Genomic DNA, 16,210 nt, shown 5'->3' on the forward strand with positions numbered 1-16,210 from the left:
AACCGATTGGTTGCGCCTAGTTGCGGGTGCTGTCGCAACGTGAGCTCAACCCGCCCAACGAAGGACAGGGGAGCTTGGCTGTCCCTCTTCTTGGGCGCCCCTCTTTTTGTGCAGCTAACGGCTGATCGCCACTTGGAATCCACGCCAGCACGCCCAAGCTTGGGCAGGGAGTGTGTAACCAGCCTAAGGCCTTTGCCCTTTGGGCAGGCCAACAAGCAGACTGTTTTGCTTGGGCAGCAGACTACTCACTAAACTGAAACTTTTTGCGCATTTATACTCACCTTTCCCGCCTCGGGATCTGCAGGGGGCGAGAGTCGTGTAGAGCTCGTAGAGCAATGGCGTTAGAGGACGATGACGAGCTGTGGCGAAGTCCTGGGTGGCTTTACCCCGCCATTCTCATTGCCTCGGCGGCCGTCCTTTCTTATCGCTCTCGATTGCTGTCCACCAAGGATCACAAGGATATCAAACCTTTTCTGCCCGCCTCCTGCCCTCCCGCTTCGTTTCTCTCTTCGCAGCGAAAGTTTTTGGGCGTCTTCTTCCTTGCATTGGGTGAGTCATCTAATTTCTCACATCGTGGTGTCTAAAGCGCCCATAATTTTTCGTTAACATAGCTGGATGCTGCAGCTGCCCAGGACCTTCAAATCATTTATGGAGAGTCGTTCCTAGCGCACAAGGGCTTTAAAAGGGATCGCATTGCTTTGTTTTTCATCTTCTCGCACTTGACCTCCCTCCTTCTTGGCCCCTTGATTGGGATTGTGGCGGATCATATGTTAGTTTACTGTCTCTTATCTTGGTTTCAAGCTAAATTCACAGGTTGAACTATTGCTTGCTCTTATTGCTCATCGTGCTGTACGTCCTGGATGTAAATGCATCCATCTTCAAATCCTTTACATTCTTATGTTTGTTCACAATACTGACTCATTCACCTTCAATAACTACTAACTAAATTTCATTTTCTAGTCTAGTAGCTGATGCTTCTTTTTGGTAAATGGCATATTTTCTAGGGTGCCCTCCTCTTGTCATGTTGTGTATGGGAGTTGGGAATGTAGAGGTTGCAATGTAGTCTGTGCACATTCTTCAAGATCCGTCGTGCTGAAAAAGAAGCGTAAGTGAACAATTGAGCGATGAAATTGGTTGAAAAAAGTGCACGGTCCTACTGGCAATGGCAAGCTTGCTGTTTCGAGAGTGGGAAGAGTGCTCCGAAACACTTCAAAACACGCAAACATGAGTTTTTTTTCTTTGAGTTATGGTTAGTGCAACAATGAAAATCTTCCATACTAATGTCATGCCTAGAGGTTGACATAAACGTGACAAAGATAAAAATCACACTAACCCAAAAACACCCCCGATTGTGCTACTACTTAAATCCTTGGTTCTTTGCTTAGAGAAAGTTCCTGGACCTTCGTGGAGAGAGAGCAGGATGGGGTTCCAGCCAATCCCCTCAATGGCTTCCCACTACGTCACCAAAGTGGTATTTGCTTCTCAATTGCACAAAGGATGGGTACAAAATGCGTATCAAGATGCGATGAGATGCTTGAGCAATACGTTGCAAATATCGATTTTGTAGACATCTTTGATAGGGTACAACGTATCCGGGAAGGTTATTTGATGCTAAAATCCATGTCGTGCGTGATACGTGGTTTGAGACAAGGTGTGTTGACGGAATGTCCTTTTGTTGGGCACAGGGGCATAAAGGTGACATTGAAGTGACTTGAGAAGTACTTGTATTGTTCTCAGCTTAAGAAGGATGTTGATGCATTTGTCTGTACTTGTTTGGTATGTAGGAAAGTCAAATTTGACGGGCACAAGTTGGCAAGACTCAGACACTCTTTACCCATCCTAGACCAATCGTGGGAAAGCATAGCGATGGATTTTATCTTTGATCTTCCAAGGAATCAGGGTAGGCAGGTTGGTATTTGGACCATTGTAACAAGCTTGACACCCAAAGCGAGAAATCAATAGCAACACACAAATAGAACCTGAACTTGAATAGGGAGAGAGGAAAGAAGAGAAGAGTCAACATGAAGCATTGGCCCCAAAGATTGGCGTGTGATTCTAACATGGCAAGTGATGTTGATACCTGCAAGTCAACTAGTGGGTACATTTACACCCTGGCAGGTGGTGCTATTTCATGGTGCTCTAGACTTTAGAGGATAGTTTCAGTCTCTACTACTGAGGTTGAATGTGATAGCCAGAGTGCAATTTGTTTGGCTAAAATTGCCATGTTTCATGCGTACGCCGTATACTAAACACATTGATATGCGGTACCATTTTATCAAACAAATGCTTGATGATGGTTTGGTCTGAGTGATCGAAATCAGCATGTACGAAAACCTTGCAGATGCTCTTACCAAAAATCTGTTCAAGGCACAACATGAGCATTGCCTACAGATGGTGGGAGTTATATAGCTTAAAGGTGACTCTTTGGGCTTTTAAGTGGGAGATTGTTGGAGGTAAATGCCTAGAGGTCACTGCTGATCTCCTTAGGACCGTTTCCAACGCATAGATGTCACGTGCGCACTACACTTGCGCCACGTGCACAAGCTACTGCTACAGTCTAGCGTTAGTCTTAGCTAGCTTAGGATCTAGCCTGGCATTTTGTTAACCTCTAGAAGGACGTGCATGATCAGGCAGGTCATAGTTGCATACCCTCACTCGCACAATATAGGCATATGAACAACACTTAAGTAATTTATTAATAAGTGACTTTGACATGACATTTTGTAAGGTGCAACGGAAGCGAATGTTGAACTTTGCTCAAGATGAGTGCTCCGAACTGTGCTCAAGGTTCCTTTTACTCACGGAAGGGAGAGCCTTCCGTGCCTTTAATGAGAGAGTGCAAGTGATCACAAACAAAGGGAATAAACACGTGAATGAAGGTGATGTCACGTGACACATCCAACCCTATGCGTCCGTGGACAAGCTACAACATGATCAGGGTTCAGTCAATCCAGTCAGTTTAGATTAGAAGTGATCTGGCACTTTTGTGAGTCTATTAGTAGACCGTGCATGCCCAGACACTTAGTGTAGATGCATATCCTTTGGTTGCACACAGCATGATCATCAGTATTCCCATCAGAATCCATCAGATTCCATCAGGGGAATTTTCCAGTGCATTTAGCCTATTTTACCTATTTTAGACATTTTTCACTTATTATTTTTAAGTGACTTTTGTTGGAAAGTAGGTAGGGCAATTTTGCTAAGTTTGTATATAAGCAAACTAGAGCTAGCACTATTTGGCAGAATAGGCAACAGGAGCCAAGCTCAGCAGGCAACTTTTCAACAAGACCTTGGTGGATTCCCTCCAAGCTTGAAGAACCCTTGTCCCTAGTGTTTTTCTCATGAGCGGATCCTCGCCAGAAGCAAGATTAGACATAGCGTTTTTGCACCAGCACACCATCGCCAGAAGATCACAGCAGATAACGTTTTTGCATCAGTAGCCATCGCCAACAGAAGACCTTTCCTAGCGTTTTTGGGAACTTCAGCCTCTAGCATTTTTGGTCCCAAATTCAGCCCTTGCAGATTCAGCATGCAGCGTTTTCATCATTAAAGAACCGGCAAGATCAGCCCCTTAGGAAGTAGCAGATTTGGGCCAGAAAGACCATCAGTTTTCAGCCTTAAGAACCTCTGTTTCAGCCCTAAACCTGCAGATTTTCAGCGTCAAAGACCTACAGAAACAGTCCCAGAATCAGCGTTTTTGGACTAGTCGCAGATTTCAGCCCATAGCGTTTTTGGACAGCAGATACAAGATTGCAGATTTCAGCCCTTAGGTCGGTCTCATCGTCCTCGTCGTCATCGCCGACATAGCCTAGACTTACATCGGTCTCATGCATACCGTTTGTACCAGATTGTGCAATCATAAGTAGACCACTCTCGCCGATGAGAGTGGGGCCTTTGGAGGAGGGTTTTACAACGTCTCTGGTGTCAAATCTCTCTTCTCTCTATCTCTCTCTCAGTTTCATACACTTGCACGCACAGTGTCCATTCACTTTGTTTGTGATCATAGCATTCTCTCATTAAGAACGGAAGGCTCTACCTTCCATAAGAACAAAAGGAACCTTGAGCACAGTTCGAAGCACTTATCTTGAGCAAAGCGCAAACATTCATTCTGCTGCACCTAACATTGATATCAGAGCTTTGGCAGTGTTCTGTATCACTCAAGGAAAGAACCACAAGAATCAAAAGAATTTTTTTTGCTTGTTGCGGTCGCACGAACCCAAGTTCGCTTGGGCATGTCGATTCCTAATCGTGTTTTTGAAGAGTGACAGGAATCCCAAGAAAGAAGGGCTTGTCGAGCCTCCCCTTGTGTCTCTTTTCAGTCATTGAGAGCGGACCGTGCACTTAGTGGCCCGGCCAATCGACGTGAGGTGGGAAAAAGCAACCTTGGTGTGAGCGCAAGGCCGCCAAGGGGTGCGCCTGCAGAAAGGAGTAGAACTCGGGTGAAGAGAAGATCCTTCTCAAACAAGGTTTGCAAGCGAAAGAAAACCTCAAGAACCTCAAGAACCCAAGAACTCAAGTTCCTCGTGAACTTAAGAACCCAAGACCACAAGAACCCACGACTTCAGAATGGTCATCACTCGAAGTAGAATGGATACTTTGCTTGGAGGTGATGAGCATGAGAGAGGCGAAGAAGAATTTTCCCCACCAGGAGGTTTTTCCGACCCTTCCCCTTTCCTATCTACATCAAGGATTGCACTAACTCCTATGGAGGCTTTGGAGCTGATGTTTATGGAAAGGAACTTAGAACGCGAAGCAAGAAATGCAGAAAGAATAGCAGAAATGAATCGCAGACACACAGAAATAAAAGCAGAAATGGATCACAGGCACGTAGAAGACAAAGCAGAAAGAGAAGCAGAAAGAAAGGCAAGACAATAACAGCGCGAACGACACATGCAAGAGTTCTTGCAACTCTTTTCTCAAGTGCCGGCACAGATGCAAGAGATTCAGGAGACGGAGACTCTCTCAGTCTCTTCTTCTCCAAAGCATGACACACACGATTTGCATGATGATGATTTGATTGACAATGATCAGCATGATGATTTGGATGATAAAGACAAGCATGATGATTTGCATGATCAAGATGTGATTTCTCACAAGCATGATGCGTTGCATGAAGATGATGTGATTATTCACAAGGATGATGTGTTAGTGGATGGAAGATGCTTTTTCTAGCGAAGCTAACCTCGTTGTAGATTCGATCAATCACGAAGAACCGATCTTGGCTTTCGAGTCGAGGTCTAAAGAACCCCCACAGGACGATTTGATCATTCAGGAAGAAGCGATCTTGGCTCTCGAGCCTAGGTCCAAGGACCCCTCACATGAAGTATTATGTGTTCGCATGATTGATACGCACGCATTGTTCGAGTGTTTCATTCGTGATCGTTTCCTGTATTTTAGTCAGTGTCTTTATGTAATCCCTTTTTCTAGGCATGACATATTGTACATTGAGCACGTTTCACTCATGGATGAGCACGAATGTATGCGGATTTTTCATGAAAAACTGACAAGTATGCATTCAAGGAAGTCACAGTCCATGTCTCTTCCTTGGCATGACACATTCGTAGAAAGAGCACATGAAAGTATGAGCGCTAAGCATGGGCATTTCCGCTGTGAATGGCCACAGTTGATTGCTCTAGATCATAAGAGAAAGATTCGATCTCATTCTTTGCGTGTGTGTGGTGAATGATTTGGCACTCAGTCTCTTTGTTCATCTACATTGCATGCACAGTCTTTGAGGAAGTCAAAGATGTTTTCCACTCACTTTACATGGGATAGGTATGTTCATGGTTTTGTGTTGGAAATGGTTTCAAGAATTTTCAGCCATGGAGATTTTTGAAGAAGGAAGAAGCACGACTCTAGACAAAGTTGAAGCATCGAAGGAGCCACAGAAGACTTTGTGTCGCTTTCGGCGCGGCCCAAAGAAGAAGACTTTGCAGACCTTTATGAAGTTCAAGTACCGCATGACCCACACATCAGAGTGGGCTGGCGAAGAGTCCCTTCCAGGATTTCGGATGCTGTTGGCGATCTCCCTCGACGCCATACTGTTCGGTACCAGTATCTCACTTTGAAAAGGAGGGGATGTCACGTGACACATCCAACCCTATGCGTCCGTGGACAAGCTACAGCATGATCAGGGTTTAGTCAGTCCAATCAGTCTAGATTAGAAGTGATCTGGCACTTTTGTGAGTCTATTCGTAGACCGTGCATGCCAAGACACTTAGTGTAGATGCATATCCTCTGGTTGCACACAACATGATCATCAGTATTCCCATCAGAATCCATCAAGGGAATTTTCCGGTGCATTTAGCCTATTTTACCTATTTTTGACATTTTTCACTTATTATTTTTAATTGACTTTTGTTGGAAAGTAGGTAGGGCAATTTTGCTAAGTTTGTATATAAGCAAACTAGAGCTAGCACTATTTGGCAGAAGAGGCAACAGGAGCCAAGCTCAGCAGACAACTTCTCAACAAGACCTTAGTGGATTCCCTCCAAGCCAAAAGAACCCTTGCCCCTAGCGTTTTTCTCATTAGCGAATCCTCGCCAGAAGCAAGATCAGACATAGCGTTTTTGCACCAGCACACCATCGCTAGAAGACCACAACAGATAGCGTTTTTGCATCAGTAGCCATCACCAGCAGAAGACCTTTCCTAGCGTTTTTGGGAACTTTAGCCTCCAGCGTTTTTGGTCCCAAATTCAGCCCTTGCAGATTCAGCATGCAGCGTTTTCATCATTAAAGAACCGGCAAGATCAACCCCTTAGGAAGTAGCATATTCGGGCCAGAAAGACAATCAGTTTTCAGCCAAAAGAAACCATCAATTTTCAGCCTTAAGAACTTCTGTTTCAGCCCTAAACCTGCAGATTTTCAGCGTCAAAGACCTACAGAAACAGTCCCAGAATCAGCGTTTTTGGACTAGTCGCAGATTTCAGCCCATAGCGTTTTTGGACAGCAGATACAAGATTGCAGATTTCAGCCCTTAGGTCGGTCTCATCGTCCTCGTCGTCATCGCCGACATAGCCTAGACTTGCATCAATCTCATGCATACCGTTTGTACCAGATTGTGCAATCATAAGTAGAACACTCTCGCCGACGAGAGTGGGGCCTTTGGAGGAGGGTTTTACAACGTCTCTGGTGTCAAATCTCTCTTCTCTCTCTATCTCTGTCTCATACACTTGCATGCACAGTGTCCATTCACTTTGTTTGTGATCATAGCATTCTCTCATTAAGAACGGAAGGCTCTACCTTCCATAAGAACAAAAGGAACCTTGAGCACAGTTCGGAGCACTTATCTTGAGCAAAGCGCAAACATTCATTCCGTTGCACCTTACAGGTGCTGAGACTGAGAGATAGAGAGAGAAGAATACGACACCAGACAAGTTGCCAAACCCTCCTCTGAAGGCCCTTCTCTCGATGGCGAGAGAAGTCTATGCGATTGATTGCGCGAAACTGGTACAAGATGCTGATGCAAACTCGTGAGGCTATGATGCAATGTATGTAGACGACGGTGACGACGACGACGACGACTGGCTGAATTAGCTCTTTTCGGCCTTTCTTTCTTTGCTGAATTTTTTGATTCTATCTGCTGAGTTGCTGCTGAAAAAATGCTGATTTGTTGCTGTCCAAATACGCTAGTTGCATGGCTTCAAAACGCTGAATGGCTGGTTATGAAAACACTAGTTTTTGTTGTCCTAAAACGCTGATCTGCTGTACTTGGAAACGTTGGAATGCTGCCTTTAAAAACGTTGGTTTGATGGCTTTAGAAATGCTGGAGTTTAGGACTGAAAACGCTGATGGTTTAGGGCTGAAACGCCAGGGCTTAAGGGGGTGGTTCTTGCTTGAGAGAGCAGGAGAGATGCCTGTCGCAAAGTACCTTGCTTGTGCACTTCCTCCTCTTCTGCCAGACACTAGGGCTAGGTTTTCTTTTATATTGCCTTGCTCATTTGCCCTACCCAATTCCCAACAAAAGTCACTTAAAAATAATAAGTGAAAAATGTCTAAAATAGGGAAAATAGGTTCAATGCACTGGAAAATGCTCCTGGTGGATTCTGATGGTAATGTTGATGATCATGCTGTGTGCAACCAGAGGATATGCATCTACTCTAAGTGCCTAGGCATGCATGGTCTGCGAACAGACTCACAAAAGTGCCAGAACACTTCCTAAGCTAAACTGACTGGACTGAACTGGACCCTTGTCATGAAGTAGCTTGTCCACGTACACATAGGGTTAGACGTGTCACGTGACACATTTATTAAAAGTAGGTAGGGCAAATGGCTAAAGGACCTATAAAAGAAGCCCTTTGGGCGCCAGTAGAAGGCAGAGGATCAGAGAAGCAAAGCCTCTCAAGGACGAGCAATACCAGTGTTTTTGCAACCTTGCATCAGCTTTTTTCAGCCAAGTTCCAACAACATCAGCGTTTTTCAGTCAGCATTCAACCCTACCCTCATCGTTGATTTTCGCTCTTCGCCTCATCATCGATTCAGCCCTCAGCCATTAGCAGCACCAACGATTTTCAATTTTCAGCCATCGCCACTCTCTGCGGTAGCAGATCAGCCCACAGCCTCGTCGTCGTCGTCGTACCAAGCATCTCCACTAGTACCCATTAGTACCTCAACAACACCGCAATACAAGTACCCTCGTCGTCGTTGTCGTCATCGTCATTGTATTTTGGCTTGGCTCCTACCTAGCTCAGCGTAGGGATCATCAGGATCTCCGTGTCCTTAGCACCAAAGTACCTTCAATACCCAGCAGTATCCGCAGTACCAAGTATTAAAGTACCCACAGAACCAAGCACCAAGTACCCGCAGTATCCAGTCTTTAGCCTCTCAGTATCCAACACCTCCAACAAGTATCCATCAACACCTCAACATTACTCAATATCATTAGCATCAAGTAACCATTAGCATTAGCATCTCAACGTCTCATCATTTAGCATCATTGTATCAACATTTTTGTGCAAGAAATGAAGCAAGTACTTGCTCAATGCTCTGGCAACAAAGCAAGGGGGCCCTTGAGGGTGGTTGGGACGCGACATGCCGTGTCGTCTCTTTTCTCCCTCTCTCTCTCTCTCTTGCGTCTTTCTCTTTCATTCAGTTCAGTTTAGTTCTTTCAAGTGAACTAAAGTAACCTTGTGTTTGTGCGGAATACTAGATTTGAGCTCAATCCTTAAAACACTTACGTTGCACCTAACATTAGCTTTGCTGGAGAGCTTTGCATCTATATTTTTAATGTATTTTTAGCCCACCATTTTGGGCATGTACATGCATTATCCTTCATTTATTGACCTTTGGGCCACTTGGACTATTTTTAAAGGTTCACATTGTCCAAGTGGCCAAATGGCACATTTTAATAGAAGAGTCCTAAAAACCTCATCACTTGAGTTTTTGGACTTCTTAAAACTTACGTAGCCTCTTCTCCTGCAACCAACACTGCCTCTCTCTCTCTCTCTCTCTCTCTCTCTCTCTCTCTCTCTCTCTCTCTCTCTCTCTCTCTCTCTCTCTCTCTCTCTCTCTGTGCACTCCACCTGCACACACGCAGCACCGCTCAAAATCACCCAACCCGGGCTCGCGTACCTCCTCTTTTAGTTTCAAGGCATGTAACTTCGGCAAAAATTTTCTTGAAAGCTTGCGAAGTTCTTGGAGTGTGCGGCTTGGTAGCTATAGACATTCACCACTTCATGGCATTGCCTCTGAGAAAAATGGTGGCTCAAACAAAAACTTTGATCCTTCTCTTGCAAGTGGTCTTGCTTCTTAAAGGCTTATGCCCCTTAAGAGAAAGCGAGAAGACGTGAGCGCGCCCGGTGCGTGATGGACTAAGGGTGGGAGTGGCTATTATGTCCGGGGTAGGCTAGTAAGTCTAGGGTAAGGACACGAGTGGCTAGTAAGTGGGGGGCAGGGACATGAAGATTCTTTGATAGAAATTTCTGAAAAATTAGGAAGCGCCATCTTGCTCTTGCTGCTCTTTGATAGGACCGGTATACTTTCAAAAAGGCATACGATTGCAGCTTTGATACCATTGTAAGGAGGGCCCACGTGCCAACAAAAAGAACAGACTGAACAACTTTAAGCACTTCAAATAAGGATTGAACTGAAAGAGATGCACAACACACGAGACGCAGAGTTCCACTCCAAGAGTGTCACTTGCACATCTAACCCTATGTGCATGTGGACAAGCTACTTCAGGTCCAGGGTTCACGTCAGCTTAGGAAGTGTTCTGGACCTTTGTGAGCCTGTGTGCAGGCCGTGCATCTTCAGGCACGTAGAGTAGTTGCATATCCTGTGGCTGCACACAACATGATCATCAGCATGACAGTCAGTAACCATCATGAGCGTTTTTCGTATGCACAAAATCTATTTTATCCATTTTTCACTTCTTATCAATAAGTGACTTTGTTGTGAAACTGGATAGAGCAATTTTGCTAAGCATCTATAAAAGAAACCTAGCGCTAGCACTTTTTGGTAGACGAGGTAGCAGAAGTTCCCACAACTTGCAGTGCACCTTCTCAGTAAGACTGGAAAGAGACCCTCGCGTTTTCAACCAGCAAGACAGCTTGGCGGTCTGGACTCTAGATCAGTAGCCAGCGTTTTCTAGATCCCAGCCCTAGCATTAGCAGATTGTAGATCAGCATAGCGTTTTTTGCAACAGAATCAGCCTTGCGTTTTTCAACAGATCAGACTTGGCATTTTTGCAGATAGCATCAGTGTTTTGCAATTTTTCGGCGTCAGAGCAGCCATTACATCAGCGTTTTTCAGTTTTCAGCATTTAGACACAGCAGATCCCGCCCCTAGCCCCTAGCCGTACGGTCAGATCAGCCAGCGTATTCAGATTCAGCCCGCTGTTCGCAGATTTCAACATCTGCATTTTTAGTGCTTTGTCGTCGCGCCCTCGTCGATACAGTGTCAGAATTCAACAATTAGCAGATTTGCAGATTTTAGCCCTGTCATCATCATTGTCGTCGACATCGTGGGCAAGTCCATTGCATCTAGACCATTGTACCAAATTTGTGCAATCAATAGCATAGACCTCTCTCGCCATAGAGAGGGGGGTCCTTGGAGGAGGGTTTGGCAACCGTCTGGTGTCGTATTCCTCTCTCTCTCTCTCTCTCAGCACCTTCATTCACAGTGTCGTCACTTTGTTTGTGATCATTGCACTCTCACTAAAGGAACGGAAGGCTCTCCCTCCCGTAAGTTAAAGAAACCCTTGAGCACAGTCCGAAGCACTCATCTTGAGCAAAGTTCAACATTCACTTCTGCTGCACCTTACATTGGTATCAGAGCTTTGGCACTGTTCTGTATCACTCAAGGAAAGAACCACAATAAATTTTTTGTTTGCTGCAATCGCACTTAATCCAAGTCCACTTGGGCGTGTTGATTCCTAATCGTGGTTTTGAAGAGTGACAGGTAACCCAAGAAAGAAGGGCTTGTTTGGCCTCCCCTTACCGCCTTGTTGAGATCTATTGGATTGAGTACTTCGACATCATACTTGATATACTCGTCCAATCCGTAAAGGAATGCCTCTTTGTGCTCATCATCTGATTTGCATAATTGGGTGCCGAGCTGCAAAACACAATTAGAGAAAGGCATAACTGGCATACCATTTTGCTTGAGACCGCGCCAATCGTCTTTCAACCGTGCTAGATACTGAGGTGGCATAACTCGCGCCTTGAGCTTGTCTCGGATGTCGGCCCAATTGAAGGAAAGGGACGTGCCTTCCTCGGCTTCCTCTAGGTGCGTGGTCAATTGTGCCTCTTGCCATGCGTGGTACCTAATGGCATCACCGACAAGGTACATGGCTGCCGTCAAAACCTTGCTATTTCCTTGTAAGGTGCAGTGGAATGAATGTTGTATTTTCTCAAGATTAGTGATCCTTATTGCTCAAGGTTCCTTTTAGTTCTTAGGGAAAGAGAGCTTTCCATCTTATGAAGAATGCTATGATCACGAACAAAGTGAGTGGATATTGTGCATGCAAGTGAATGAGACTGAGAGAAGGAGAGAGAAGAGATACGACACCCGAGAGGTTGTAAAACCCTCCTCCGAAGGCCCCACTCTCGTCGGCGAGAGTGGTCTAACTTGATTGCACAAAGGTGTACAATGCATATGCAATGGACTGATGCAACTTGGACTATGCCGATGAAGACGACTTGGTGGCTGAAATCTGTGGTCTTCTAACTGCTGATTTTCGTGGACTGTTCGGTGGCTGAAAATGACTGTTTTGGCTGCGTTTTTATGGCTGAAAATGGAGGAACATCTGCAACCAACTTGGGGCTGATTTGTTGCTATGTCTAAGGCTGAGAATAAAAAATGCTGGCTGGATCTGTCTCTTGCCAAAAACGCTAGGCTGATCTGCATCTTCAAAGCAAAAACGCTGAAATGCTTGTAAAAATGCTGAGATGGCTGATTTGTGGAAACGCTAGCAAATCTGATGGATCTCTGTCGATGGCAACAATCTGCTAACGCTAGGGTGTTGAGTGTGATGGCGATGGTCTGCCATGAGGAAACGCCAAGGGAAATGAGTGGATGTTGCTGGGAACAGAAAATGCTAGGGGTCCTTGAGGGGTACTGCTGAGAAGTTGCCTGTTGAGCGGGAAGCTCCTGCTGCCTCTTTTGCAAGAAAGTGCTAACTTGGGTTTGCTTATATATTAACTTAGCAAAATTGCCCTACCTACTTTTGTTGGAAAGTCACTTAAAAATAATAAGTGAAAATAACCAAAAATAGGAAAATAGGCTAAATGCACTGGAAAATTCCCCTGACTGAATCTGTTGGATTCTGAAGGGAATATTGATGATCATGCTGTGTGCAATCGGAGGATATGCATCTATTCTAAGTGACTGGGCATGCACGGTCTACGAATAGACTCACAAAAGTGCCAGATCACTGCTAATCTAAACTTGATTGAACTGACTGAACCCAACTGTGGTGTAGCTTGTCCACGGACACATAGGGTTGGGATGTGTCACGTGACATCCCCTCCTTTTCAAAGTGAGGTACTGATACCGAACTGTATGTCGTTGAGGGAGATCGCCAACAGCATCCGGAATCCTGGAAGGGACTCATCGCCGGCCCACTCTGCTGTGTGGGTCGAGCGGTACTTGAACTTCATAAAGGTCTGCAACGCTTGCTTCTTTGGGCCGCGCCGAAAACGACTCAAAGTCTTCTGTGGCTCCTTTGATGCTTCAACTTCGTCTAGAGTCCTGCTTCTTTCGTCTAGAGTCCTGCTTCTTTCGTCTTCAAGAATCTCCATGGTTGAAAATTCCTGAAACCATCTCCAACACAAAACCATGAACATACCCATTCCATGTAAAGTGAAGGAAAAAAATCTTGTCTTCTCTAAAGATTGTGCATGCAATGTAGATGAACATAGAGACGGAGTGACAACCCGTTCATCAAACACATGCAAACAATGCGATCGAATCTTTTCTGTTTGATCGAAATCAATCAACTGTGGCAAATCCCAATGGAAATGCCCATACTTGGTGCTCATACTATCATGTGCTGGTTCGGAAACTGTGTCATGCCAAGGAAGAGACATGAAATGTGACTTCCTGACATACAAACTTTTCAGCTTTTCATGAACAATCCGCATACATTCGTGCTCATCCATGAGAGAAACGTGCTCAACATGCAATATGTCATGCCTAGGATAAGGGATCACATAACGCTGCTGACTAAAATACACGAAACCTTCACGAATGAAACACTCGAACAATGCGTACGTATCAATCATGCGAACACATAATACTTCCTGTGAGGGTTCTTTGGACCAAGGCTCGAGAGCCAAGATCAGTTCGTCCTGAATGATCGAATCGTCCTGTGGGGGTTCTTTGGACCTTGACTCGAAAGCCAAGATCGGATCTTCGCGAATCTACAACGAAGTTAGCTTCGCTAGGAAAAGCATCCACTAACACATCTTCCTTGTGAACAATCACATCATCTTCATGCAACTCATCATGCTTGTGAGAAATCACATCGTGATCATGCAAATCATCATGCTTGTGAGAAATCACGTTGTGAGCGGGATGAAAACACACACAGCGCCTCTATAATGACCCGACACACACTCTTGGAAAGATACACACACACACTATGGGGCACCACTCGGCTTACACAACACACCTGGCCGAGACAGGGAACACACCTCTAGAGTGAGAGGAGAGAGACTATCCACTTTCCCACTCCACACAGACACACACACACACACACACCCAAAAAACTCAGCTCAAAAGAGGAGAATTTCTGATGTTTAGATATAATTGAGCTTGGGCCAACACCAATGGGGCAAACAGCTCACACAATATGGGTAAAATAAGCCAGATACAATCACAAACTGGAGCAGAAACTTCGCTCATAGGAGAAACTTACACAGAAAAACAGCAGGAAAAGAGTGAGGAATTTGGCAAAATGGACAGCGCCATCGCGTCCGGAACGGCCCAAAACCCCAGTCTACAATGTCAAAGTGCTCAAATCCGACCTCGGATGAGCAGTTTACGGCCAAAACAGGCTCCAAAATGAGCAAAAACACACCTGCGGCTGTTCCTCCTCTCTTCTCCACGTTTTTTCTGGTCTTCTCTCTCTTTTTTCAGTTCCCACACTTAGATTTATTATTTGGGCACCCTTGGCCTTTTAGATGACCTCAAACGGACCCCGAACAGGCCAAAAACTGACCTCGCAGTGCATAGTTGTCACCTTTTTGCATCATTCGCACACCTGGCACTCAGCTTTTTTCCAATAATGCATCTCGCCACCACGTGAAGTGGCCCCAAAAAAAGGTCCTCATGATGACCTTTCTGCATAATTCTCACAAGCAAACACCCACGTTGTGTCCGTCCTCATCCGCGTGCAAATATTGACCTCGTTCGCCCTCCTGACGCCACTAGATGCCTTCTGACGTACCTGCTGACCTCACGTCGTCGGCCCGCGGATAGCTTCCTCGAGAAGTTTTACGCGCTACCAACTCCTCCTTATTGTAGAAAAAACACACTAATACTGATAATAGAGAAAATCGTTGCACTATGTACATGCTGTCCTACCTGTACACATGTGGGCCCCACGTAACCACCTGGCTCTGGAAAATGGGCAATCCTTTATTTGATGCACCATGCATGTATATGTACATATGCGCAATCCCTTGCTCCAAAAAACTCCTGACAACGTCTTGATCATGCAAATCATCATGCTTCTCATCATCATGCAAATCATTGTGCTTATCATTGTCGTTCAAAACATCATCATGCTTCATACAATCATGCAAATCCTGTGTATCATGCGATGGAGAAGAAGAGACTGAGAGAGTCTCCTTTCCCCAAATCTCTTGCATCGGTGTCTGCACTTGAGAAAAGAGTCGCAACATCTCTTGCAGGCGTGCTTTGTTCTTCCGACGTAATGTATCCTCCTACAATTCCTTGTGCTACCTTTTCATATGGAGTAAGCTTAGGTTTAGCAATTGTGTTAGCCTTACCGTTAGATTCGTTGGAAGAATTCTTTGATGAGAGACTGTTGGAAGGTTGGTTAGAAGAGTTATCATTCTTACCATTCTTACCGTTCTTACCGTTATGCGGGTTCTGAGAAGTCTGCTAGGTACTTGTGGAAGTCTTGTTCTCCTTAGGCTTTCCCTTGTTGTGCTTCATCTCCTGTGCGAGAGCAATCGCTACCGCCTCGTTGAGATCGATTGGATCGAATACCTCGAAATCGTACTTGATATACTCGTCCAATCCAAAGAGAAAAGCTTCTTTGCGTTCATCATCCGACATGCGTAATTGGGTACCTAGTTGCAAAATACGATTAGAAAAAGACATAATTGGCATACCATTTTGCTTGAGAGCGCCAATCGTCCTTCAATCGTGCAAGGTACTGAGGTGGCATAAACCGCGCCTTGAGCTTGTCTTGGAAATCAGCTCAACTAAAAGAGAGGGGCGTGAAATCGTCGGCTGCCTCTAGGTGCGCGGCTAACTGTGCCTCTTGCCATGCGTGGTACCAATTGATGGCATCACCAGCAAGGTACATAGCCGTCGTCAAAACTTTGCTATTTCCTGTCTTCTTAGTTGTCGCAAAATAAGCATTAAATTGATGCAACCAAGAATGAATAACTGTAGCATCCATCTTACCGTCATACTTATTGAAAGTCAACTTTTCTGTAACTGGATGGTTGGGATCCGCGTCGTGGCTTGCGCCACTTGACGAACTCCCATGATCTTTGGGTGGCTCTCGTCTTCGAGG

General features: G+C 45.2%; 1 protein-coding gene across 2 annotated transcripts in view; it reads left to right on the forward strand.

Moving 5' to 3' along the window:
* The first annotated feature begins 205 nt into the window (after positions 1 to 205).
* The window catches only part of LOC147450019 (Major facilitator superfamily protein), a 62,346-nt gene continuing 46,341 nt past the window's right edge, over positions 206 to 16,210 (forward strand). The window contains exons 1-2 of one of the 2 annotated variants that reach the window (XR_015189076.1): positions 206 to 549; positions 625 to 769. Coding sequence is in view for 1 of the 2 variants with exons in the window: in XM_086519387.1 (XP_086375513.1) it covers positions 336 to 549; positions 625 to 769 (359 nt within the window). In the remaining variant the exon portion in view is untranslated. The remainder of the gene's footprint in view (positions 550 to 624; positions 770 to 16,210) is intronic. The other variant, XM_086519387.1, reaches the window with a different exon arrangement.

The sequence above is a fragment of the Adiantum capillus-veneris genome, chromosome 9 (genome assembly GCF_014529385.1).
Source record: "Adiantum capillus-veneris isolate H3 chromosome 9, ASM1452938v2, whole genome shotgun sequence".
In the NCBI taxonomy this organism is placed as follows: Eukaryota; Viridiplantae; Streptophyta; class Polypodiopsida; order Polypodiales; family Pteridaceae; genus Adiantum; species Adiantum capillus-veneris.